Source organism: Struthio camelus, chromosome 6 (assembly GCF_040807025.1).
Source record: "Struthio camelus isolate bStrCam1 chromosome 6, bStrCam1.hap1, whole genome shotgun sequence".
NCBI classification, from domain to species: domain Eukaryota; kingdom Metazoa; phylum Chordata; class Aves; order Struthioniformes; family Struthionidae; genus Struthio; species Struthio camelus.
Genome location: NC_090947.1, coordinates 24,163,646 through 24,191,188, shown reverse-complemented (window position 1 = coordinate 24,191,188; position 27,543 = coordinate 24,163,646). Strand labels below are relative to the sequence as shown.

General features: G+C 39.8%; 1 protein-coding gene across 2 annotated transcripts in view; it reads left to right on the top strand.

The window, feature by feature from the left end:
- Positions 1-27,543, top strand: part of CERS6 (ceramide synthase 6) — a 133,914-nt gene that overhangs the window by 42,234 nt on the left and 64,137 nt on the right. For both annotated transcript variants that reach the window (XM_068948688.1, XM_068948687.1), the window contains exon 4: positions 22,909-22,966. In XM_068948688.1, coding sequence (XP_068804789.1) covers positions 22,909-22,966 — 58 coding nt within the window. The remainder of the gene's footprint in view (positions 1-22,908; positions 22,967-27,543) is intronic.

The window sequence follows — 27,543 nt, the reverse complement described above, 5'->3', positions numbered from 1 at the left end:
GAGAAGCTAAAGGCTCTTAGCCTTTCTTTAGGAAGTTATTTTTCACCTACTGTGATTTACTCCCAAGGAATCTTTCCCAGCACCCAGCTGCTTTGAAAACTGGATATTTACATGTATGTTTCTTCTAGTTAAACTCCATTGTTTTTAGAATGTGAGTTACATTTCCATGCCAGCTGGATTTAACACATTAATACTTTATCTGCATTGAAGGAGCATGGAAGATTAGATCTACTTAAAATATTAACATGTTTTTCGTAAACGGGAACTGATAGACATTGAATTTATAACAAAACGCGAAGAACGATATTTTCTCTGAAAGACCCATTGATTCCAAGACTCAGCCCTCCAGCACAGCTGTAATATTGTTCCTTTGATGTGGAAAGTTATGCATTTAAGGCAAGATTTACATGCTCCAAATCAAGAAACTTAGCAAATATTCCTGAAGCCATAAATGAGCATTGGCTTTATCACACCCAGTTGGTCAAGTAGTCATGTTATTGCTGTTAAAACTCTTAATTACATATTTTGTTAGCTGGGAAAGAGGTATTAGGTAGAAATGTCAGCAAGACAGTGAGGAAGTCCTATTTAAAATAGGAATTAAATCTTAATTATTTTTAATCTTATTTTCTTATTGATTCCTAAAAATTATTAAATGTTTTCATTTAGAAATTGCAAGTAAAGAAATTCCAAAGACACTATGGACTAGCAGAGATATATATATATATATATATATATATATATATATATATATATATATTTATATGATATACCGCTGCATCATTTGTACACATTTTTTGAGTGTATTTCATACTCGTTCTTTGTATAAGTTTCCTAAGTACTTCCTTAAACGTTATATTCCTGCGGAGGCATACAGGAAGGTTCATAATCTGGTCTTGAATAAATAATACATTTAGGCATTTTTTCTAAAGTCAAGCCACAGATGAAACGTTATTCTGGTAGCAATTGTTATTTATAGTCGGCTGAGTACCGAACAGGGGCAAAATTTAGGAGTGTTATTGTTAAGCATATTGTCTCTCTAGCTCAGAGAATTAGAGTGATTTTTCATATCAAAAAAGATAAATTGTCTAAATGTAATTGCCCTTGAATAAGCAGAGGATCTTAATTTCAGAACTCTTAATCCTTTTCTTGGTATTTACGACTAAGATCCACTCTATTTAATATTTAATAAAGCCAGGCAGGGTAAGATTATGGATAAGCCCAGTCTTCCTGGTGTCAGCCACAACTTTAATGTATTTTCTACAAGGGTTGTAGCTGTTAATGTCTGCGCTTGTCTGCTTAACTTGTAAGAAAGGCTATGGAATCTGGAAAAAAAAATTCTAAGTGTTTAGATCTGGCGTATTTCAGGGGGTTATTTGGCTGCTTTTGCAAGTCAGATCAAAGATTTCTTACAGCAGTGTCACCACATTCAGGCTGACATAGAGGTGGAATCCTGACCTTCTTCTTGTGTGCATGACAACCATGCTGATGAAGTTTTCTTCCCAAGTTCAACATAGAAAGCTGCATGCGGAAACGGGTTGGGGGAAAAGCTTATGTCTGCCCTTACTTCCTTCAGGGAAGTTGTGGGTGCTCAATTTGCTCATTGGAGGCATACTTTATGGTAAACTTGTGCAGATAAGAGCCATGAAGGCAGATTGAAAAGTGAGGTCAAGCTGTAACAAATATAAGGTTAATTTATGCTGACGCAATTAAGTGCTAGCTTCATTTAGAGAGAGTCTTTGGACGTTACTGCAGTTTGTGTACTTAATGGTAATAATAATGCTTGTAGCTCCAAAAGGAAGGAAGGCGATGCAGATGAGAAGTGGATATTCAGATTCTCTATACTTGTGGTTCTCAAAGTTCAGTGGGAGTTGCCTCTGAGCTCCATATGTACTGGCTGCTGTGGGAACATGTTACTGTGCTACCATGTGTGCATTGCTCTGATAGCAATCCCAATGGCGCAGTGTGTGCTACCAGACATTCCCTGGCATGCATTCTGGATAGAGTTGTTTGCAGTTAGTTGAAATAACGCCAAGAAGTCAGGGATATCCTCAGTATGGGTGTTAAGTGGTTGTCTGGTTAAGTCCGCATTCATCCACTTAGGGGCAATAAGTGCAGTGCTTCACTTGAGTATGTTTGGAGCAAAGAAATCCTCCCATATAAGGTCTGTAGCCTTTTTATAGACATTTATTTAATGGGGCGTTTGTGTGATGAAGAATCCATGTGTGGGCAGCTGCTTCAGAGCTCCAGGCTGCATAAAGCACGTGTTCCCATGACAGTTGTGGGAATGCGAGTGTTCCAAATCTTCAGTAATTGTGGCGTCCCTGTATAGGTCATTAGCCCTGACAAAGAATTAAATATACCTCATGTAATAAGCATGCACAAAGAGTAAGCAAAGTGACAGTGATCTCTACCTACACTTTCAGCTGTTAAGTTGCTGTTGTCCTTCCAGAGAAGATTTTATTTTTGCTGGCAACTGAATTAATTGACTGTGACTTGGGAAGAGAAGTGACAGAACCTATAGCAAATGTGGAACTGCTTAAAAAAAGTTCCAATTTTGTTTCCTTTTTTTTTTTTTTTTTAAAAACATGGAAACAATTCATTTTATTGCCAGCAGAAGTGTTCCTCAGGTCCAGAATGGCTTTTCCATGATGCCAAGAAGACAGCTGTGCAAGAAGTGACGTAAACCAGTTTAAACTGCCTTATCTTTCTTGCCAAATGGGCAAGTTTGGTTATTATATAAGGTAGAGGAGCTTCAGTAGGATAAAGGCTGGGAGTGAACCTCAATGATTAGTACACTTGATTGGGATGAATGACACCCAAGATCCAGGCCCGAACAGACTAATATAGTGACTTAATCACTAGAGTACTCTCGTCCTAGATTTCTCTCTGCTTTCCTTACCCCTCCCCCTCTTTTTCTCTTTTTTTCCTTTTCAACTGATTTCAATTCTGGTCCTAAACAGAGTGCAAAGAAACTTCAAAACCTACACATTTTTTGTAAAATGGAACAATTCCTTTCCTGCCAGCCTTCATCAGATGTCCTGGGAATTAGCAGATGGTGGTTATACGAATAAAAACTCGGTAATAAATTCTCTTGTCTATAGACACTGCCTGTAAAACAATCTTCTGGTGAAAATAAATGACTTTTCAGGGACCTTAACCAGGAATCGCCCTGAAGAGTTTTGTCATCTGATTATCGGAGCTGCTAGCTCCCAATAGGGAGACCATTAACAGTGAGACTTCAATGGTATCACATACCCTCTTAACGTTTCAGATGTTACGTTGGTAAGTATCTATACAAAACATGAAGTAGATGATATCACCAGGTAGTGACTCGTAATCCAGTATGATTGAGAAAGACGGTAATAAATGGGATGTTAAGGATTTTTTACTAGCAAGTAGATGGATTATTTCTCAATGATTTGATTGTTTTAACCCCAAAGTTGAACTTAACAGGATGATTTTTTTGTACCCGCTAGGAAAAGCATCAACCTAGTAGAACCTCAGAACGTAACGCTCAGATGTGCTTAGGTGCTTAGCTTGCTTTGTTAGTTAAAGGGAGGAGTTTGTGCATAACTTCTCTACTGCCTTTTTCTGTCACTTGTGGGACTTTAGGCAGTTATGGTACTTTCCTCACATGGCAGATCCATGTAAATCCATAAAGGAGAAGAGAAACTGGCAAACTGTATAGGCAAATGACTTCTTTTCCTGTCTTATATTTCTGCTGTTTTTGTTTTTTTCCTCTCTGCCCCCTGGCCCAGCCTGACATCAAAGACAGACGTTCTTTCTCCTTAGTAAGAGTAAGAGGACAAAGACCTTGTGCTCTGCTCTTTAAGTATGCAGCATGTGAGAAAACACAGAAAAAGTGTTACCTTGAATCTTTTCTGAAACTGACATTGTTTCTGTGTTATTCATGGGGAGCATCTGCAGTACTATACAAGGCTGAAAGTTGTTGCCATAGAGGTTTATCAGTCTGTTTGTAGGCAGGTGACACAAATTGGACCAAATGTTCTAAGGACTGTACTGGGGCACAGTTTCAGTACAGAAATGTATAAAAAAAAAATTAGTGTCCAGCCATTAATTTAAAACTAATGAACTGTTCCCAAAAATGTTGCATGTGAATATAGTGGAATGGGAATTCTGGGCATGAAATAAGTTAGGGAAGAAACTGAAAGCGAGAGTGGGGAAAGGATTTCAGGGTATGCTGGGGATGACTGGGAAAATTTAATGCTCAAAAGGCTATGAATAGTGACTTTTCTGACTAACAGGTAGAATTCAAGACCCATGAATATTTTTGTTAACGTAGCCAGTGTCTGAAAGCCGAAGGAGTAATTCCCAAAACACTTCTGGGTTCTTCCCCATGTCAGTGTATTTTGCTGCTGGGTCACACACCATCAGTGCGTAGGGCTGATTTTCTTTAAAGACTGAACGGTTTAAAAAGAATGAGCCTCTTGTATCCCTCCTTTGTCTGGAGCAAAGGAAAAAACCTGTGATGCCCTGAGTTATCAGCCTGAGACTTTGGAATGCCATCAAGCTCATGACTTGTCTATCCTATGGTTATGCTGATGGAAGTATGCTGCTCATTAGAGATATTTACATGGTTTCCAAAGAGTAGCTGACAGATACGTACAGCCAGAAGACTTTTTTCCAAGTTTTTGCAATAGTCTATATGTCAAAACATGGAAATCTGCGAACTGAAGAGGCACAGTTGTTTTTTTTTTTTTCCCTCATTCTTCCGTGGAGGAAGTTTGAATACTAAAGTATCTGTAAGTGGCATGTCTTTTATTTTTGATGTAGGAGAAAGAAGAGAGTCTCTTATCTCACCTCCTAGCCATACTTTTTTCCTGAGGAAGTAAAAATGTGTTTATGCACATTTCTTTTGGGGAGATTTTATGTATATGTATGTATCTATCAGTGCATGTGTATACAAACACACACAGTATTTTTTTTCACTTATACACGTTAGTGTGAAATTTTTATGTATAATTTGCAAATTCTTGGCCTTATTGCTTTTCTTGACTAGCAGAATAGTACTGTCCTATAAAATAGTAGCGGAAAAATAGCTGTGCAAGGGAAAAAACTGAGACAGCTACTTGGTTGTTGAAAATTCTGAACTGCGGTCATACAATTCTTAAGAAAGTGCATAAAAGAATTCGTCAGTTGAATCGCTTTCTGTGTTGCAGTAAAGCACTGGAAAATAAATGGATGTCAAAAAGGTTCTAGATCTGAATTTTGAATAGTCTCAGGCCTTCTGAAGTCTGCCACTAAAATACTGCTGAATACAATGATCTTTGAGATGCAAGCCAAAATATATGGTAAATGGTATTACAGGTCCGTTTAATTCTAATTTGTCAATACTGATTTTCAGCTGCCTCAGTGTGATACGCAGGAGAGAGCTACACTGTATCATAATCAGAAAAGAGAACAAGGGGATGAGTCTGTAAAGCGGTGCTACTAGCTCTGGGGCAAGTGGCTGTCACTCTGCCTTCTGAGTGTGAATCCAAAGCCTATGTCTGAAAGGGGAAGGAACTGGGCCTAAGTGCACCAGTTTTAGTTTTATAGTTAACTACCAGCAACAGATCATGTGCTTCTGTATCCGGGCTCTATTGTGCCTTCCCTTTCTAATCCTCCTCAGGTGGATCCATTCTAGCTTTCCTGGTTGGTGAGCCTTCATCCACGCTCAGTGAAGCATCTCTAACAGCCTGCTGGAGACCAGATTAGCTGCTTGTCCATATTATTTTATTATTGGAGCATGGTAAAGTTGGCTCCAGGTTGCTTTAGCTGGCATACTTGGGTGCACTGGTGCTCTAGAGCAATCTTCAGAGCATACTTACCTTCCTTGTAGGTGCTTCAACAATATATACTGTCCAGCTTCTTGTATTAGCAGACATTTAAGATGACCTGGAGTCCTTCCTTTGACACTGAAGTTTCTTCCTAGGAAACTTCTCAGGATGTTGCCTGTTTCAGGGATACATCGAATCTGTGAATTGACCGAATGTATAGACATACTGGAGGTCAACAATGCCTCCTGTGATGGTGTGGACTAAAGAATTATTACATCAGTTTCAAGCTGATTTGGGATCTATTTTTTTTCTTTTTTTCTGTTTTTCTTTTTTTTTCCCCTCCTCCTCCTTGCTGGTCACTGGCAAGACGGCTTAATTTTATAAGGTTTTTTAAAAATCTCTTAGGGCAGGATTCACCTAGCATGTACAGATGAGTTGTTGCTGATGCACACATATGTGATAACTTCTTATTCTAGATGTGCTAGGCTTGGATGCATGTGCGTATATTTAATGTGCATGTGGAGTAGGTCATATGCATGTGACAACTCTTAAGGTGGCCATTCGCTGTAATGATGCGGCCCCTGAAGACACTTATCCAGTTATCAGTCTTAAAATGTGTTTCTTGTTCCCTTAAAGGGTGGACCACCCTCTGCCCCTTCCCCACAAAACAAAGATTCAGACTCAGGATTGCGAGTAAAAAAGTTCGTAAGGGGCTATGTACAGGAGTTAGGATAACTCCACCTGAAAGCTGACCTTTGAATTTTGCCCAGAGATTAGACTTTCTATCTTTTAAACCAGTTTTCACAAAGGAGAAAAGTTCTGGTTAATATTTAATTAGCCATGACATGACAGGGCTGTATGATGATCGCTGTTTAATGGTCATAGAACTACAAAGTTTTCTTCAATTTCCTCTGCTGTTTTCCAGGGAGCAGGAATTGCTGTTCCTCCCTACTATCTTGTGGTTATGAGGCACAGTCTCTCCACTGCTGCTCTGGTCCGTTCAGTAGATCCAATGCTGATGGGATGTTCTGGCAGCCATGCCTGCCTCTGGTACCTCCTTAAAGAGAAGAGTAGTTTTAGCAGCAGCAATGTGCTGTGTAGCAAACCAAGCTGCTGTATAAGTCTTTATCACAAGTAAAGACTGCTTTAATGACGTTTTAGAAGGGTTTTTTGTTGTCCTCTCCTGTGTTCTCCTCGATGTCATGTTCCACTTACACAGAAATGCTAGGAAAAGAACAGTTGATGACAGAAGTGGATTCTTGGTGTTATCGGATCTTGTGAGGTTCTTCGGTTAAAATTCTCATACTGTTATGTCTTTCTAAAAATAGCAAATTGAAAATGGCAGCTTTCATTTAATCCAAAAAAACAATCTTTGCCTTCACAATGGCAAAAAGCTAGAAAATTAGGGTGCAGCTTCACTGTCTTGCTCTGTTTTGCCACAGGGTTCTCGTTCCCAATGGTCTGTGCTTCGTGAATATTGATTTGCTTCTGGACTCCCTTCTCCGGTGATGCTATGACCTCCTGCCAAGAGGGAACGTAGGCGCTATTGAAAGTAAAATTCACTGAAAGGATAATTCACTCCGGGGTCTGCTTTAGACAGATGATATGGATACAAAACTTGCCAAATGTGGCTCTTCCAGCTGGGACAGTCTTGTTATCTGAGCAGGGCTAGTGCTGCCACATTTTGACATAAGGCATGCAGCACATGCTTGGTGTCAGGCTATAAAAACACCATTCTGGCAAGTTGCAATACAGCCCTCTCAGTATCTGAGAAATGTTAATCTTTCGTGGAGGCAGAAAAAAATGAAGGGGAGGGGAAACAGAAGACCCTGTGTTTCAGAGCTATGAGTATGTTTCATATGGACGTAAAGGAGAGCCTGGACACAAGCTGTCCGGGTTTTTGGCTCTGAGCAGTGCAGGTATAAGCAAATCCAAACTAATTGATCTCTTGCGACCTCAAACTCTATGAAACGTTTGAGGGAGGATTGACACGTCAGGTGATACGGGTGTAATGACAGTACTAGTGTAAGGCAGAGGGACAATGACAAAGGTTAGCTCTTAAAGTTAGTCCTGCAAAGCTATCTTTGAAGGGAATAGAGCTGTTGTTACTGGTGAAGTCTGTAGAGGTAGGTTGCCTGTGACCATTGAACACCCCAGTGCACTGTCTAGATTGGTGTGAGCAGACAAAACTCTTCTATTGCCATTTTTAAATAAAAGAATTCATTAACTAGAACATGAAAAGTATAGTGACTATAGATACTAAAAGCATGGTGCAGGAGATAGAGAGGCAATGCAAGAAAAAGAAGGGAAAGGGTCACCTTAATACAAGATAAGAACATACAGAAATTTTAACTTGTGTGAAGAAAATAAAGGGAGGAGAACAGCAACTGCCTATCTCATAGTATAAGAACTGAAGGATATTCAAAACTGAATATTGAAAACAGTTTTTCACATCCTGAGTCATTAAACAGGAGTTTCGTATTTCTTTCATGGAAGTTTTTGTCCTCCTGGAACAAAAATTCAGCAGTAATTTGTAATAAAAGAGAGAGTTGTATTTACTTGGACAATCAAGAGTATTCAGTATTATACTGACAAGCAGATTATATCCATAGTTTGCCTAGATACCAGTTGTGAAGACTAATCTTTCTGTAGCTGTTTGGTATCATACATGCTAAAATGAGAGTATGGAGAGAGGGAGCAAAAGGCCCATGAAAGCAAGTAGCGTTTATGGAATGAAGGATGAAGAAGGGAGTAAGCTGAGGTGTTGGCCGAGTCAGATTTGTGAGGCAACTTAGAGCATGAAGACACAGGTTTTCAGTGAGATGTGCAGGTAGTTGGTATCTATGAAATTGTTCTAGAGCAGGAAAGCCATGACCTTCACAGGAGAGCAAGAAGAATTTATTACAGCCTGGTAGTAGGGATATTGTGGTGAGTCATGGAGGCCGGAAAGGTTACTCTAGTTGCCTCTTGCTAGATGACTTCCATTAAAGTATAGAAAGTAGCAAAGATGATCTTGAAATTGCTATCTATAGTAAGCATGTAAGGTTCTGCTATTTTATCAGTTATAGCACTGTGTAATTTCCACGTCGGGGATTAATACTCTCAAGGACCTATTATTCTCTTAGAGTATTTCATCTAGTAGCGTCGCAGAGGAGGAACAGAGAGAGATGTGCCTGAACGCAAGGCCTCAGTATAAGATAAAAGAGAATGAGGCAACTCTACTGAGGCTGGTGTGCCAGGAAAACTAATAGTATGCAAAAGACATGGAGTCATGAATGGGTGTATCAAGCTAAAACAGAAGTTCTACTCCATTTTACATCAGGGTGAGGTTATTTTTCCTTGAGAATAGCACTAAATCGCTCTGTAAATTTCTGATTCTTTTGTCTGATATCAGGGTAGGCTGACCTGAATTTATGTTTCTCTCTAAGCCACATATTAAGCCAATGCAATAGAGTATTGATCAAGCCTTTTCATCTAGTGTAAATATTCTTTTTCATATGAAGTTGTTCGGAGCTGACTTCACTGGTAGTTTCCCTGCTTGAAGAGAAAGAGGTTAAGACAGTACTTGTTGCCTTGAGTTACATAAAACATAGGAATTTGTAGCCTGAGGCCCTGGACACGTGAATAAGTTAATGATTGGCATAACAAGCTATCCTGATTTTAAAGTCATGAGTACACAGTGGAGCCCCTGAGCACAATTTTAACTCTGCCCTAGCACTTGCTCTCTGATGAATCAGGGCTAAACGTCTTGCACGTGCTTTCTTTCCAATTCAGAGCTTGCTCGGCACTCGCGCTTCCAAATGCACAGTCTGCACAGTTATACGCGGCTGCTGCAAGGTGATCTGCTATGGGTTTATGCCTCCAGTTTTGCCTATTGAGCATCTATATTCTCAGGCTGTGGGCTGTTCATGTTTCTTTGGTGGCAAGGCTGGCTTAAGTAGCTTAATTACATGTTCTTCTACATTTTTGTTGTGTACTTTTGCACTGATGCTCTCTCAACTGGCCTGTTGCTTACAAGCACAGGTTGGGTCAGTCTGTAGTTCAGCAGCATGGGCTAGCGTCGCCGCAATGTAAAGCGGTAAAGGCCGCTTCCCTGACGTCTTCTGTCCTTGACCTTCATGTTAGCCCTGCACTGTGCCAGACAGCTGGCTATACAGCTGTTCAGCAGTGCAGCACAGGATACTTGCTGGGGTTAAAAGTCACCCTGCAAAAAAACATAGGGTGCTTTTCAGTCAAATACACTTTCTAATGTGGATCGTGACGTAGTCGCGTAAACATGCTGGAATAGTGTTGCTTGTGGCTGGGCAGGGGGATATGTATGCACATGAGCAACAGGAAGGAAAAATGGGGAAGGACTTGCATCAAACATGAAAGCTCAGGCTATGGTGCAGTGAAGGGGAGAAGGAAAGGAGTTGCTGCAGGAGCCTGGCCCATTCTGACTTGGCAGAGGGGGAGAACTTGGAAGCAGGGCATGGTATGCCATGGGATGCTCTAAGTGCACCTCTTCCTGCTCTCAGCTCTACACAGGCAACAAATGCTTAGGTTAATGGTGGCTGAGAGAAATAATGCTTTTCCGCTGAATGACTGCTCCTACGTGTATGTTTGTGCCCTTTATAGAAACTCATCCTGTAATTATTTCTCATTTTTGTTTAGTAAAATATTGGGTCTGGCTCTACTGTTGCTACCCTGTTATCCCACTGCATTAAAAAGCAAAACTGGCGAAGGGGAGCTTGGGTGTATAACTTAAAACTGCTTATGAGTTACAGCTCCTTATAACTCCTTTGTATGTTGCTGAAGAGATAGTAATAACCTCTGGGCTAGTATGAAACAGACCCCAGCCCTGGGCAGTGTTAGGAGTTTCCCTCATGATTCCTTTCCTACCTTATTGGCTATGCTCATATGTGAATCTGGTCTATGGTTTTCTTTTTTTTTCTTTCTTTTTCTTTCCTTTTTTTCCCCTTTCCTTAGCTGGCATCAGGAAGTCTCTGCACAAACATCAAAACGTGGGATTAGGAGAAAATTAGAACCTTGGTTAGATGTCAGGAATCACCAGCCCTCTTTCCTAGCTGTTCTGCTGGAGCAAACAGGCAGAGATGTGTGTGTTGTCTTCAGATTGTGTTCACCATATTTTTAGATTATGCTGTAAGCACTTTCATTTCCCATCTTATGAAATTCCCCTCTTCCCTCAAATTAGATTACTTAAAACTTTGAATTCCCTGCTCATTCTGCCTTCTGTGACACAGTTTTTAACACAATTAATAAATTTAAATTAACTCATCTGCTGGTCCTGCAAAGGCTCCGTCACTTAACGTTATCATTGCACGTTAAACAAAGTTGTTATAAATTAACTAGGTTTCCTTTCTCTTGTGGTTTATGTTTGCTCATCATTATTTTATGTTATGGAAATTAAATAATTCTTCACTAAGTTCTAGTTAATGTGAACACTAGTTCAAAATTACAGCTGCAATATAGCGATTAAAGACAACTAAGAGAAAGCTGCAAAGGCTGAACTAGCTGTTTATTTCTTACAGTCAATGCGCATCTTGAGGTGTCTGGCTCTTGATTGTGGAAGAGGTTGACTGTCTTCTCTAAGCCTCTTGCCAAACGTTGCAGACAATTGGCTTGGAAGTGAAAGAACATACAGACAGACACAAAATTTTTCAGAAGAGCTGTAGGGGATGTACAGCCAAGAATGCAGGGGCTCTGGGAGGCTACAGACTTCAAGACAGCTTCTGATGCTTAGTAGATGGGATTCACAGGGCTTGAAACCTGACCCTCTATGGTATGGAGGATGATTGTCTGAGATTTCAGCACAGAGACTTCTCCCAGTTCAACTCTTTCCCCCCACCACCACCATTTGTTAACGTGTTTGTCTCTGATATTGATCTCTCCTATATGGTAGATTTCAGGTACTGATATCTATTATTTCTAAATGACCATTATACTGGATTTTAAAAATCTTTTGTAGCTGCTGAAATTTGAGGAGGTTATTTCTCTTAGCTGTAACTTTCTAATAAAAAACAGTTCTTGCCAAAGTAGAAGTAATAGTAAATACAATGTAAAATATTTGTTATTTATTAATAACGAAGGTTGCACACCTAATGTTTTTTGTCAATTTTTTATTTCATCTGTGGCGTTGGATTTAAAAGTACAACAGCTGAGCAGAAGGGGAAGACAGCAAAAACATTTATTTCTCTTCCTCCATCCCCTTCACAACATGTTCTGCTGTTTTCATTGCTTTTATTTATTCACTGAGGCTGTAATAATTTTATGAAACACATCACAAGCAAGTATTTATTCCTGAAGAATTGTCAGATTTAGAGGAGATTCTCCATCCTCATGTGAGACACAAATTTTTGGTTCTTTAGTAAATGCAGATATCCACAAAATTCTATTTCTTTTTTCATTTAAAGAGACTGACAAAGGTGAACAACACCCTAATTTACAAGGATGCCTGTGTTCTGTTCTTGCTGTCTTCAGGGTTGTTAGCTGTTCTGCAACTAACAAATGGTGTTTGCCAATTATACATAAATCCACACAGATTTGGTCTTACTGGAGCTCTCTCCAGGGATATCTTTTACAGTAGGATTTCCTCTCCTACACGAGGAGCAACCACACAGACTCAGTAGTCCAAACCGTTTGCTATCTTCCCCTATTTTAGTCTCTGCCGCAAGAAAGAAACTTGAGTATGACTTCTTCTTTGCGGGTTGCTAGTCACAGTTGACCTGTATCAAGATACCTTGCTCTCTGAAGTATAGTAGCAGTAAGTTTTTGTTTTATATGCAGCGTGTAATGAATGAATTGGCATGCAAGTCCTTCTTCCTCTCTTTTCTCTCTCATTTATGTTGTCACACAGTTTTATACTACGTCTGAATACCTTTCATTTTCCAGATGCATGGACTCTGTGTATCCGTTCATGGAGACACAGAATTACAGAGAAAAATTAGCTTCCACGGTGTTTAATTTTTCCTTATGGGCTTTTGACTGCATTGCTTTCTGTATCACATCATGTAAGCAGAGTTACTTGCAAATTAAGAATTCTAGGATCATGTCCTGAAAATGGCTGAAATTAGGACTATCACGCAGGAAATGTCCAGTACAACATGCTGCAGAAATTATACTTTGAAGTATTTAGTGTTATCCCTTATGCTTAGTTATTTAGGCACTTTCAAATGATTGAGTTTGATTGGATGATGTTTCCTATTTAAATTTGCTGGAGTTCTGGCTTCTTAAGTTTTGTTCTCTTGCTGCTGTGATGACAGCACTTTTGCATGAAAGGTATTACAAAAATTTCCTGATGTTTCTACGATGTGCTTGGAATAGTGAGGGATAAGGTGGATACTAAATTTTTTCTTTTTTTTTTTTAAGGAAAGAAATCTTTGTTGCAAGTCTTTGAATCTGGTGGTGGTTTTTTTTCTAAAGTTGTGATGCAAACAATCATGGCTGAGAGGTAGGGAAAGGGGAGAGTATAGAGGACTGTAAGTAAACCCACTTCTCCAAAACGCAGAGGAAAAATAAAATCAAGGACAAAGCAAGGTTTGAATGAACAGTTTATAAGCTTTGCTTATCCTCCTATCTCAGTTATGACAACACTGTTACTACTGTTTAGAAGACAGCAAGGTTTATCATCTTAGATGGAGGATACAGAATGTGAAGAAATGGGACATCCTTCCCAGGGGACTGATTTATAACCTCATAATATCAAGGCTGTATGACTGCTATGTGCAAACTCAGTGCGTGCTGTGCAATTCTGAGTATGCTACATTGTTGGGCAGTTTCTTCAGAGAAACTGAGAAACAGCTCTTGAACCTAATATATTCCTAAAGAGATCAGTAGAAATAAGGGATCAGCATATGCCTTAGTGTGCTAAAAACTAGTCCAAGGCAAATGACGTTATGCTACAGGAAAGTGATATGCAGCCTAAGAAAAAATAGAAACAACTAAAGCAAGTCAGTCTTAAGTAGGCAAGTACATCTCACAGTGTTGCCTTGATTACATACAGTGGTCATCACAGCTAGGACAACGTTATTAGGTGAAAAGCAGATGCAATTTGGAAGACTTTAAATTTTTGGTCCTTTAGGACTAGAAAAGAGTGGTACAGAGAGTGGCTGTTGGGGGTTGTGAGATTACAAGTGAGAAAGGAGAGTGGAGGTCCGAGTTAGAAAGACCTGTTTTCTTTCAGAGGCTTGTGTAGCTTCTGGCCGTGGCCCATGGTTAACCAGGAGGCTAGTTCTGCCAATCAGAGCACAGGGGGAAGGGTGCATGGCAGGGACATCTGTGTTCTTCCCTGTGCTCTTCCCATGGGTTTTCAGATGATATCTCACCCTACCTCTTTGTAGAGCAAAATGTGGTGATGCTAATAGATCTCTGAGGCCTTATCAGAGTTTCATTTTCATGTTGCCCTTGAAGCAGTCAGAGGAGAACAGTTGCATAACTATTAAACAGAGACATAACCTGGAAGGAATTACCAATATACCTATTACACTGAGCATCTTTTCTGGTCTAATTATATAAACTTCCTTTATTATTTATGAAATTATATTGCTTCACAATTTAGTACCGTATTTCTCTTCCATTTTTTTCTGCACTACTAAATTTTACTGTTAAGACTTTCAAAGCCGCATTTTGAGCGTACAGATTTAGGGCGGTGCTGATCTCAAGTGGCACAGTAACATTAAATATTAAATAACTGTTTCAAACTGCAGCCAAGAGGAAAATCAGACGGCCAAATCTTAAGCCATAAAATTTAAGAGGAAAGCAATGAAGGTTTCTCAGTTTATTGTACCTGCTGTTTTGCACATATTAGAGAACAGTGAGCTGTCTATAGCTGTCTCCTTCCTCGAATTATTCCTGCTTAACTATAGTGCAGGAATCTGATTATGTATTGTGTTGCATCTGTCAGGTTCTGCAAAAATGCAGCAAATGATCATTGAATCTTGGGAAGCAGAAAAAAGGAACAGCAGGGCTGCTGCAGTGGCAAATGTACTTTCATACTTGCAGCTCTGTATGAGACTAGTTAACAAGAACTAAGAGAAGCAAAGATTTAGTGGAGGGTAGTGGAGGTCTGTTCAAAGTAGAGTTCTGCTTCTACCTGGTTTCTGAACCAGTGCAAGGCATGCCATGGGGCTTTCCTACATGCTAACTGTATTCCTCATCTGCTCTGTGTTTGGGTTTTCAGTGATCTGAAGCACATACAAATGTAGGTCTGAGACTGGACTAGGAATAGAAATTCTTCAGGAGCTATCTCTGAAAATCTACAGTGAAAGCATACATCCGTACATATCAGGAAGAATGCTCCAAGTATGCCACATAAGTTAGCAAATTATCTTCACCCTGTTTTAATTGGAGCACTGCCTGGAAAAGAATTGGAACTTTTTGGTTTTTCTTAATTCCTTAAAAAGCTGATTGCCTCAACCAAAGGTGACAATTTGTTGTGCAATCCTTTTAAATAGTGATACAGCCTGTCAAGTATTAAAATTCATCCACCACAATTCCCCAAGATTTCTGTAGGATACATTGTTATTGTTTGTGTGTATTAGGGGTTGGATCAAGGAAGGCAGAAAAAGAAAAATCATTTTTGAGAAACTAGCCAGTGGTGACTCTGCATGCATTGGCATAGCACTAATGTTCTTTCACCTGGATGATAAGATTGGTTTAAAACAAAAAGATTGCCCAGAGTAGAGTGAAACAAAGTGTCAAGTGAATTCTCCCATGTGGAATTTGAAAGCAGAATTTTGTGCAAAGGCTACTCCTTTAAGATCAAAACTTGTGATGCAGTACAAAGCTGTAAAGTTTGAATTTGTGAGACCATTGAACATTTAAGGTGCTAGTTGTCCTCTAAGTTTTTGATGAATTAAGCATTCTTTTTCTATGCTATTCTTCTTTTGCCTAAATTTTTTTGTGTTAATCTAAAATGGGGGCTATATTAGTTCAGTAGGCAATGTCTCAGGTTCCAATAAGTTGATCCCAAAGTTTGTGGAGTCCCGTGGTTTCGGGACCATGCTCTAAATGTCTCTTCTCAGATGCCTACTAATGTAATCAGCTAGTAAGAACGTGTACTTTTGGCCATGTCAGGAACAGCATTAGTTGCATTTAGTTCCCTTCAGTGAATTTGAAGGGTGAAGGCTCTGGTACTGTGTTTGGAGGAGCAAAAAAAAGGAAAATAGAGCATAAAATATGGACTGTTTGAAGTCACAGTAGGAATATGCTTGGCAATGCTTCCCATTAAAAGAAGTAGGCATTCAGTATTGCTTAAGCTCAGCTTCAGAAATGTCCCTTTGAGCTCTCACAGTAAAAATACTCTTCATAGCCATAAGAAATCATTGCAGCAAAAACAGTCTCAGCTAACCATTGCAGTAGCAGTGCTATACACTAGCCCAGTTCAGGCAAACAGTGGAGATTTAAATGAAGGAAGAACAAACTGCATGGTTGTAGTTCAAGCCCTCTGAACTTTTCTGGAACCAAAGCAGCTCTGCTGTGTACTTCTGGAGTCTGTGTTAGGCTTAGTTTGGCTTTCAGTCCATGGCTGGCTGAGCCCAGAGACCTGTCAGCCACTTCCGGGAGTTCAGCAGAGGGTAGCTGAGAACAACAAATCTTAAATTTCACTGTAGTGAATTTCCATTGGAAAAGCTTAAGCGGTTAGCAGATTAGAAAGTAATGACAGCCACTTTCTTTAACAGCAGACAATGTGATGAGTCCATGGCTAATTGCTAAATGTCAGTTTTTCAAAATGGTTAACATTAAGCAGTTCTAGAACTGTAGCATTCTTACGTTATTGTTTGTGGTAGCGATTGTAGCAAATCAGTTGAAAAAGCATTTCTGTAGATAACAGCTAAAATGCTGGAAGCAAAATGGCTATTTGCTGTGTTTTTAATTTCTTATTGCTTGTTTCTTGTTTGCTTGTCAAAACTCACTCGATGAGTTTGCATCCTTGCAAACCATTCCTGTGCCACAAGCACTGGTAGCATATGAGCCATAAGCAGCGTGCGCATTGGGGAGCGGATGTGTTCTGGCTGAGTTATTGCTGCAAAGGAGAGAAGGCTCTGCAGGCGTCCCCGCACGCCTTCTGGTGGGCACTGCCAAAGACAGAAATGCAGGGGTCGGCATTGGGGCGGTGGAGCTAGCTGCTGCAGTGTACAGACTGAATTTGTGCCATAGCATCGACATGAAGCAGGGGATGAACGTGCTTCCTGGGGCCTGTGCTCGGGGCAGCCTCAGTGGCACCTGCAGCTCAAGATGGGTGTTTGTGCTTTGCAGCAGCTGAACAAGTAAGTCTAAACTCTGACTGGGGTTACCCCTAACTATTGCTAATAAGCAAAACATATCTTTATGACAGATCACACCTCTCTTCATAATACAGTAATGTTTAAAGGCTCTCCTAGCAGGAGCAGTGGGCTGGCAGTGCTGTGTGGCTGCCACCAGCTGCCAGGGGGAGAGGCAAACGCACAGGCAGGATGCGGGCGCCCGTCCATAGCATCACCAGGGCCTGTGCAGCCTTGGCCTAATGGCTGCCTCTCCACAGCCCAGCAGCTCGGTACTACCGTTCAGTGTGAGCACACACACAGCACAAGCTGTGACAGGGTATACCTCCAGCTGCTACATTCAGAGCCTGGCTGAATGGTTTTAATACAGAAGAAAAGAAAGGGGAAACTGTAGGGGGAGAGAGGTCTTGTTCCTCTCCAGCCTTATATATCATTTAGTCATGCTCTACCATGTACTTATGAGCTATTTTGTGTATTTTAATTCACAGCTGTCAACCTGAGTCTCTTTTCCGGAAAGAGTGTCCATGCTGAACTCCCTCTTCTAGAGAGCAGGTCCATGGGGAGGGCGTTTTTCTGACACAGAGAACTGACAAATATGTTGAGCTCCGCAAAGTGCTTGTGTGTATGGAGTTGCTTTAGTTCATCACTCAAATGATTTATTTCTGTTAGCTGCAGTTTGATTTCACATTTTTGGAACAGAAATTTTGAGTGAAATTTTAAAGCTACAATTCAGCAATGTGATAAAGTCAGCATGGTTGGGGGTATGCCTGAAGTCAGTGCGCTTAAAGTACTTAAAGTTAGATGGGCACTTAAATAGTTTATGCTGAATTGGACATGACTGGGTAAATGAGATAAATTGACAGAGGCTCTCCAACTCTTCTGTCGTCTTAATGATCTGCATCATGCTGGAGCGTCTTTAAAATTTCATTAGTGGCTTAAAGTTGAAAGGGTTGAGAGGTTAAGAAATTCTGTCTGTGTTCTGGATCAAGGAGGCACATGTTGAACGAGAACAGTCAGATCTGTTGCTCACTGAGGTGCTTTAGAGCATTCGTTTTAAGATAACCCTTCAAAAGAGAAGGTTTTCTGTTATTAGAGTCACTTTTTAGCTTGACCCTTCTCTGTAGTGTGTCACCTCTATATTTCAAGTATATCAGCTAGCCTGATAATTACCCGTGTAACCTGAAGGATGTGCCAGAGGGGACATATGTAAACAGACTTGAGCTCGCTCATTCTGGGCTCAAGCAGACCAGACATAAGCCAGTTCACATGGGAAGTCTTGTAGGCTTCTAAGGCAGAGCTGAAACAAAGCTTATGAACCTTATTGAGACTGGACAGATTGAGTCTTCCTGAATGCTTGCTCCTTGAGCAATTTCATCCAGATTTATATTAACCTAAGATTTCTTTCAAGTAGTGCACTTTGAGCATTTTGAGGTCTTTCAGATTTTGTGTCTCTATACAGCAGACTGATAGCGTTTCATGTCTGATGGCCAGAGCTAATTGTCACAAAACAGAGCAGCTTCAGCTGCCTCCTTCTTTCAATTAAACGTGAATTGATGTGGAAGTCACCCAGAATGGGGTGCTTCACCTGGTGGCCACCACAGTTATTTTAGTAGTACAGAGAATATAACTGGCAGGGGAGAGGGCAAGAGAAAAAAGATGTCTTAAGGCAAGATTTGTCTTGCTTTTCTTAGTCCATTAGGTTCTGCTACCGCTACAGTCTGTTACTTTTGGTATTGCAGGGAACAAACTGTGACTCTAACAACAGCTATCTGCAATGACCTGAGGAGTTCTAGCATGAGCTCCTGATGCTTCAGAAGAACCTTAAACACATCTCAGAAAAGAAATTACAGAGGGCTTATGCCACTGACCAGGCATTTACCCTTTCTCAAGGTCTGTGACTGTTCAAACTGCTGGCAGGCTCAGGACTTTTTCTACCAAGGACCTCTCTTGATCAGCTACCACTATGTGAATTCATTTGGGAAGGAGACTTGACAGCCTCATAGTTACTGAAGAGGTCTTCTCTTCTCTGGTGTCCTGTGCAGAGGGAAAGAACATTTTGCTTAAGTTCCCAAAATACTAAGGTGTTTTGGATGCTTGCCTGTACTGTGAGTGGACGCAATTCCTACTCATAACTCTTTCTTTCCACTGGCATCTCTCCACCAGTGGGCTACAGTGGTAGGACCCAAAATAAGGAGGAATAAAGAGATGTATACTGTAGAAGGTGAATGATGGATTAGGTAGAGTTTTTGTTGCAAGACAGCTGAATGGGGAGTTCATTTTTAGAGGAATCTTACTGCATCCACTTTGCACAACATATATTTTATCTTTTACCTTCTGTCCCCATCTGGATGATCGTGAGTGAATTACATAGCTTTACAACCTAGTTCCAGTCCGTTTCTTCTCTCACCTTCCTCCTAAATCATACAGTATTTTCTGCTACTTTCTGCTTCATGAGAAGAGATGGTCCTACACATAATAGCTTTGTGGCTAACAAACCCTTCAGGAGTGTGTGAGAGATGTGACAGAGGAGGAAAATTAAACCTAGATATTTCCAAAGTCTGGGCAAGTGTTCTTACTACTAGGCTGGTGAGTAAAAGGGGAGGTTGAAGGGAAGTTACCTGCTGCTCATATACCAATAAAGCATCAAAATGGCTTTAGATTATTAGCTCCCTGCAGCAAGGTAGGTAACCAGACAGAGAACTGAGTGCTAATTCAATTCCTAGTGTACTTCAGAGGCAGTGTGATCTGTATGCGACCTTGTGCTAAGGGTTATAGGTAAATCTATAGTTAAATTACTGATAGCGTATAGCCAACAGCTATAGATAGGCGCTTATCTTTCCTGGTTTCAAAGCTGAAGCCTCTGATGGGATTAAATGGCCCCTAACTTTGTCCGTTTGTGCATCTGTTTCTTCAGATTGTAATGCCTCATAAACGTCACTCGTTCTATTTTATGAATAGTCTTAACTGTTGGTTTAATGTAATGTAGATTTCATAGCTCTCAGTGTACGTTGATTTGTATGTAACAAGCATCTAGTTACATCATTGGTTTGTTTTTCTTAATTTAAAAAGCTACAGATGAAATATCTCCAGATGTTAAGCTCATTGTTGTTAGGTGAAGAAGCAGTATTAGTGGGCAATATATACTCAAGTGTTGTAAATAGTTACTTAACTAGTTAGACAAGGCATATGCACTTACTATATAATAATATACACTCAGTTTTCTCCCAGATCTTCTTAAATTCATCTGTTTGACCTTGGCCTGTTGAAGTTTCATTGCTAATTGCAACAATCAACCAGCTACAAGTAGTGGCAATATAGCATGGGAAACAGCTTGCGCTTTCTTGCATGAGATTGAGATTCCAACCTGGATATTGAACCAGGCAGGATTTCCCTTTGGAGGCCGCAGAAAAGGCAGCTGCCTGACGCAGAGCAACGGGGAGTCCTCTGTAGCGCTGCTGTTGCCAGAGCTAGCTGATTAACGATGACAAAGATGCCGGGGGCCAGTTCTGACTTTCCTTCATTCTGAATTTTTCTTTATCACAGTTTGATAAAGCCAGAAGTTTAGTTGTATAGCTTTTTGTGGATGGCTATCTTTTTTATTTTTTATTTTTTAGGAAGTTAACACTTCGATCAGCTATGAGTACCACCCTGTTCTGAGACTTACTTTGCCTTTTTAATGCTCGGCCCAGGTAGACTTGCTTGGGAAGGCTGGGAAAAAAGAGGAAAGAAGAGCAATAGCATGTTTTTATTATATATTTGTATATGTATATCATTTTTGTACTACTTGAGCAGTTGGAGCAATTGGATAGCCTCTGGCAGGCCCACATAATGGCTGGCAGCGTTTGCCTCAAACATTTGCTAATCTCCAGGAATCCTGCTGTGGGGCAATCCGTAGTTTTACCATAGATCTATGGTAATACCATAAAGCATGGCTGCAATGTTAGGCTGGAAAATCTGTGTTTTTGAAATTGCGTGTTTCAGGAAAGGGCTTTTTAATTTTCTGAGATGATAGCTGAAGCAAATACTGCAAACGGAGTCTTTCAGAGAACTGTGCAGACTGGGAAATCCCTGCGTTACACCATCTAAAATGTAACTTTTAACATGTTTCAAATACTTACGAATGCCTTTGAATTCCTTTATGGAATACTGCATCTCTCAACAGCAAGTTGCAAATGTCCTCAACTATGTTACAAATTTTGCTTGGAAAATGTGGAATAAAGGTGATACTAGGGAGATTTTTAAAACAAGAAAACACTGTGAGGGATTATTTTAACTGTGTGAGTCAATGAATGGCAGTGTCAGTGCTCAATAGTGAGATTAGATTACATTGGTGTTTTTTTTTTTTTTTTCCTCCTAGTACTTTTTTTTGCAATAACAGTCTTGAAACTTTCACCGAAGGAGGTTTGTGGCTTTGAAGTTAAACAGCAGCTTTCCAGCCATAGGACTGGTTTTAGGAGAAAATTCTTACCCAAATAGCATTCCTCATATTGCTGTCCTTACTGTTTCTTCCATGTACATGATCTGAATGTTTCTACCAGCACAACTACCATTCTCCATGCAAGTGCTCTTCTTGCTGTATCTCGAGAAACTTGCCAAAGTGAAAGCTCATGCTCTGTTGCTTGTGTCACTGAACTCTTGAAGGGACTCATATTTGTATAATACTAATGAATAAACTAATCTCTTCATTGCTCTGGAGGTTACAGCATAAGAGAGGGTTTCTGTTCAGCTGAAGCATCACACTTTAAATCTCACTGACATATTCTCCCCTATACAGCTTGTTCATGGGGTTATTTGTGTGTGACAACTTTCTTTCTAACCACTTGTAAAGGTAGCTTTGAAGAAGACAGTTTGGGTTAGCCTTCTTTTACACAAGAGCATTTTCGGTTTCAGATATTAGTGGAATGGTTTCACGTTACCATGACAGTTACCTGTAAGCTAGCAGTTTTGCCAGTGGACAGAAAGCTTTAAGTGTTGTAAAATATGTAATTGAATACGATTCATGCTGCAGTATTGCCTCACATTAATGAAGCTGAATCTCATCCTGCTGTAAACGTTACTAATAGTAAGTCACTGCTGTTTACCTCAATCATGTTTGTGTGGTCACCCCAGCCCTTGGGTAAAAACAGGAATTCCTTCAAGAATTTCTACTGCGTGGGATTCTGATTTGATTTCCTTATGCTTCCATTGGCTCTTCTTTCCAAAGCCCATGATGGGTGTAGAAGATCGAAAAACACCTTGTGTGTTTCTCTTATTGGGGAATGGAGGAAGACATAGAGAAGGGGATGATCTCATAGAATAGAATTAAATCTCAGGCTGGTTTCTTTCTTATTTTCTGTGGCATCTTGACGCTAGCTTCCAGTCTGCCTGAAAAGAAAACCACAAAACACAACAGTTATTTCACGTGCACTCGAGAAAACGTAGCATCATCTTTGCTTAGGAAAAGCGGGTTGAAGTTTTTCCTACTTGGAAGCGGTGATGGCTGTCTTGGCCTCTTTTCCCTGAGGCTGGTGAATGCTTAAAAAGTGAACCTCCCTGCAATAGCAGTGCTAATTGTCCTCAGCCCTTTACTGTCTTGATAGTTTTCGTGAAAACTTTTAAGAGCTTAATTATCCTTGAAAAAATTTTTTCCTATCATGTTATATTGAAATTAGCTATATTTTCATAGGGATAATAGCAGATGGGGGAAAGCAGGCAGCTGAGCACAATGCGTTATAACAAAAGCCTTAGAAATCCAGATCAAAATTTGCTTCAACTTCTGTTAATGTGACCAGGGTGTGTTGGGTTGGCAGTGTTATAAGAAATCATGTGTTGAACTGCAAAGTATGTAAAGCTGATGTCCTAGAGTTAATTTCTTGTACCTTTTGCAGGTGGCGATTTACATTTTACCTTTATATATTTACCTATGGAGTACGGTTCCTGAAAAAGGTAGGCACTTCCATTATTGTATTATGCTTTCATATAATACAGAGCACAGGCATAAACCAATGCTCACTGAGAATAAAAATTAAAATTTAATTTGCATTCATAAAATGAGTTGCCACTGGTACTGGAAGGGAATATAAGTGCTCATCGATATTTAATGGAAAAAAATCACTGATATAGCAACATGCCTAGTTTTCTTTATTATTTTTTGTTATAGGCATTAGGCTGGTAGTTAGGTTTACCAAAGTATTCATCTCAATTTATGCACTGTCCTTACTGAAATGCCTCTGGCAGAAGTTACTTTTTAATAACCAGTAGAATTTGTTAGTGTTTTTAAAAAAACAAAAAACAAAAAAACTCTTTTTGCTAATTCTTTGTCTGATGTACTGTGGAAAGAAGTTTGCATGGAGTTTCCTATCAATGCTGTTTCTGGCACTTTAAAGCAGAGAAGGGTATGAATGACTCTAAATGCCCTGGTTTAGGTCGATTAACCCTGGCATGGTAAGTAATGGGCAATAGTCTGGATTTATGGTGCAAGTTATTTTTGCAGTGTGGCTATTGTCAGACAATACTTAGTGTAGTTCTGGGATATGGAATTAGGGGAATGTGTGGAGATCTCAGTGTGTTCATATAATTTTATCTTCTTCATTTTAGACAGAAGCTTGACATGAGAAAACGTATTCTAAATGTTTCTGAGTGCTTCGTAACTAAAAGTAGCTATTAAAAAAAAAACATTTTTATAGTCAGTGTAGCAATCCTTGAGGATGTCTCAGGTCACTTGAGTAAACTTGGGGCAAACATGATAAGTCGATGCGCTTGTGCAGAGAGCGGAGGGGAGAGGTTCCCAGGACCGTCCTCATCTGCTCGGCGGAGGTCAGCCCCGGCCGCAGTGCGTGAGCCTGCCGTCCGAGCAGAGCAGAGCCGCACGGAGGGTGCAGCCTCTCCCTGTCTCCTTCAACACTTACACGCTGTGTGTAGTTCATTAGTTAACATATGTTAACTGTATGCTTCTGATCTATCATTATATGTTTTCTGCCCTTGTTTTTGCCCGTATCTGTGGTGTGAAATCTGAAAATAGTTTTAATGATAGGCAATTAGGTGAATGCTGCCACCGTGCTAAACACTCTGCGCTCCATGGTTGGTTGCTGTTAACTTATTAGGATACTGTGGCTCAGTGCAGAAGAGGCCACTGCTTGAAATCAAGTTCTTGTAACTGATTTTGATAGTAAGAGTGGCTGGGGTGCAGTGGAACCAGAAAGAAAAATCTGTTTATTTCCCCCTCCCCCATCTGTCTTGCATATAATACCTTTAGCTTATAAGGCAAATAAATAATAGTATGTGAGGCAATGTTTTTCAGCTAATCCCAGATTTCTGGGAAACGGTGTGTTTTCTTGTATATCAAAGGGATTTAAGTCGTTAGTTTTTCATCATGATTCAGCCAGCAAATGGAAAACCTGATTTAGGTAAATCAACCTTAGTCTTGTTTGGCTTTTCAACTTCATGGTATTTTATTTTATTTTAAGAATATTTTTTAGGATTTGCGTTTTAATTAAATATACTGTAAATGTATTGAAATAGATGAGAAAAATTTCTTATAGAAAACATTTGATGTCTTAAAAACACTTTTTTAATACAAAACTAAGTGATTTACCGTGTGAAGGGTGTTTTAGTAAATTGGTTTTGAGTTGCCATAGATCAGATCTTTTTCAGAAGTGTTAGAATGCCAACTTCCTTTGGGAGTCTGATCTGATGCCCCTCAAGGCTTCAGAATTACTGATCTTTCTTCCAGGCACCTTTTGTATTTTGTTCTTTTCTCCTATGTTTGAGTATGGGAGTAGGGAAGATAATTATTTTGCTATTTTTCAGCTTTGAATTAACCAAATGAAGAAAATATTCTTGGAAGCTGCTAGATACTCTGAGGCTTCAGAGTAATAATGTAGAAGTTTTCCTGCATAAAGAAAATGCCTATTTTTGAAAAACTGTGAATACTGGTATTTTTAAAGACTGTAAAGAATACAGTAGATGCATGTTTCATTACAAGCCATTATCAGCCATTTCTGAAGGCTGAGTTGACATACAAAGTGCAGGATGTCTTTCTCCCAGTTCAGCATATCACTGCAGTTTGAGGAGGGCTGGCTCACATAGCCTAGGCTGGTTGGTTTGTTTGTTTGTTTAAATAATGGTATAGGAAGTTCAGGCTTAATGAGGATTAGTACTGTAATTTTAATTTTAATTAAACTTTCAACAAGTTACATTTTTACAAGGAGAAATTTTGCATTATGTAACTGTATGTATTTTTTAATTATTCATTTTTATACATTTGAAGGAATTTCCTATCATTTTTACACTGTAGTCATTATTCCAATGTTCTGCTTTGTATAGCTAGGTCTTCCACATGGGTAGGGATGTAAATTAACAAAATCGCAGTTGTCTCCCTAGTAACATAGCGTAACTACAAGAAAGTACAGGCTTTTTGCTGTTAATCAGAAGCCAAAGACTTTTCTAGGTCCACTTAGGAGGCAGATCCGAGTTTGCAAGGAATAAAATTCAACCTCCAAAATCTAGAGTGAGACACTACTTTTAGATCTTCACCTACAACACTTCCAGCTATGCTGCAGTACCTAGTGGCTAATCCATTTTTTTATTGTCCTGTTTTTCTTAATAGAAGAATTGCAAAGAAACACTAAACCCTTCCCCTAGGAAGCTAGAGAATAGAGTCAGTTGAGCATAACAAAATCTCTTACAAATTTGAAGGAAAGATCATCCTTTCAGAAAAACTGCTCTTTCTGGAGACAAAGTTCACTTCATACTCAGTCAGCATTGCCTTGCTGTGCTAATGGTATAGTAGAGATCTGCATCATTTCAAGTAGCAAGGTCTGCTTAAGCTTATCCTGTAGAGACCTAATCTGGAAGACTGAGAAGGAGAGAGAGTGACCGTCAGAGAGCAACACATACTCGCTGATGGGGAAGGCGTGAGAAAGGGTAAATATTCACTAACTTTCCTACTTGAAGAGTGAAATACGCCGTCAGCATAGCACCATGTTTGAAACGTTCATTTTGACTTTTCTTAAAACCTAAGCTAATGTTTAATGATTACATCACTTTGGATTGTTTGATATGACGTTTTGATACAATGAGTATGTCTTTCAAACATCCAAATGTATATAGGAATATATTTTTAACAGGGAAAATGGATTTTGGTGCTTTTTAAATGAACAGGAATCATTCAAGGTTGGTTTGTTTGTCCATTTCTGGATAGTTAGTCCCTGATTTCGGAGGCTTTATTGCCAACTGCAGTGGGAAGTGCTCCTTATCAGTTGTACGTGTGACTTCTACTTTCATGAAATATTCCCTTTTTCACGTGCAGTAACACATCTTTTCTACATTTTTTGCTTTAGTTATAACGTTTTCTGACCAAGCCAATTTGCCATACTAGTTTTTGATGTCCTGCTGCCAGTAATCCTGTGAGAAAATATCACAGTCCCTTTTTTAAGCCCCGCTGTGTTTCGATTCTTTTGCATGTTGAAAATATATTATTTCAAAGTACAGAATCATGCTGAAAGATGATGTTCAGCCAGTGTGTGCCGTTCTTCCTTGAACTTGCTCGTCATTTGATTGCCACTGGCACTTGGAGATTATGTTACCAAATTGCAGAGATGCTGTGATCCAATTTTTCTGCCAAATCTCTAACTGTACTGGCGATAACTTGTGTGTGCCCCTTGCTGTGGGGCAAGGGTGGTTGCCACTAGAAAATGATGATCACTGACGTGTGGATTTTTGAGAAGTTGTATTTGCACCATCAAATCTGCAGCGGTCTGCACTGTGCAATACATGCCTTTCTGCCATGTGAAGTCACACCGCTTCCTGAAAACTGTTAGACAAGGTTTTCCAGGCAAATGCATTCTCTTTTAATGCCAAATTTAGCAGCATGATTGCATTGCTACATTGCTGCCTTTTCTCATTCTGACACTTTCCATTTGCTGTTTGGTAAGTTACCAATGATAAAGCCATTGCTCCCAGCTAGATGCAGAAAAACTGTCAAAGTCAGTGGAAAGGCATTTGACTTAGAGGGACATTGGTTTTGGGGTCTCCAAGTCTCCTGGAGTTTTTGAAATGAGAAACAAGTCATCTGTACAAAGGCTCTCCCTAGAACGCTGGGCTTCGCCTCTTTTATACTCTTTCCATTGCCTCTTCCTTTTCCAGGCCACAAAATATTTTGACCTCTATACTGTTATCATTCCCTTCTGACCTGACCTAGTCTTGCAGCCTGCTGCTCCTTTGCTTTGCTGCAAATACTGTTCTTGCTGACCTGTTTGTTGCTTTTCATTCATAATTGGCTCTTTCAAATATTCCTTCTTTAGTCGGAGGGTGAAATTTGCCTCTATGTACAAGTCTTCCATGGGGCCTGTCATTTATTTAAGCATCACTCTGAGATAGTTCCGTGGACCTTTGCTTTGTGCTGGCCCTTTGCCTAGAGATGAGTTTCACCTTTTGGATTCCTCTGAAAACACATTTCTCGTAGTGCCAATGAGGCATGAGTCGATGGTACTTTGTCTTCTACCATCACCTTCCGTATTTGC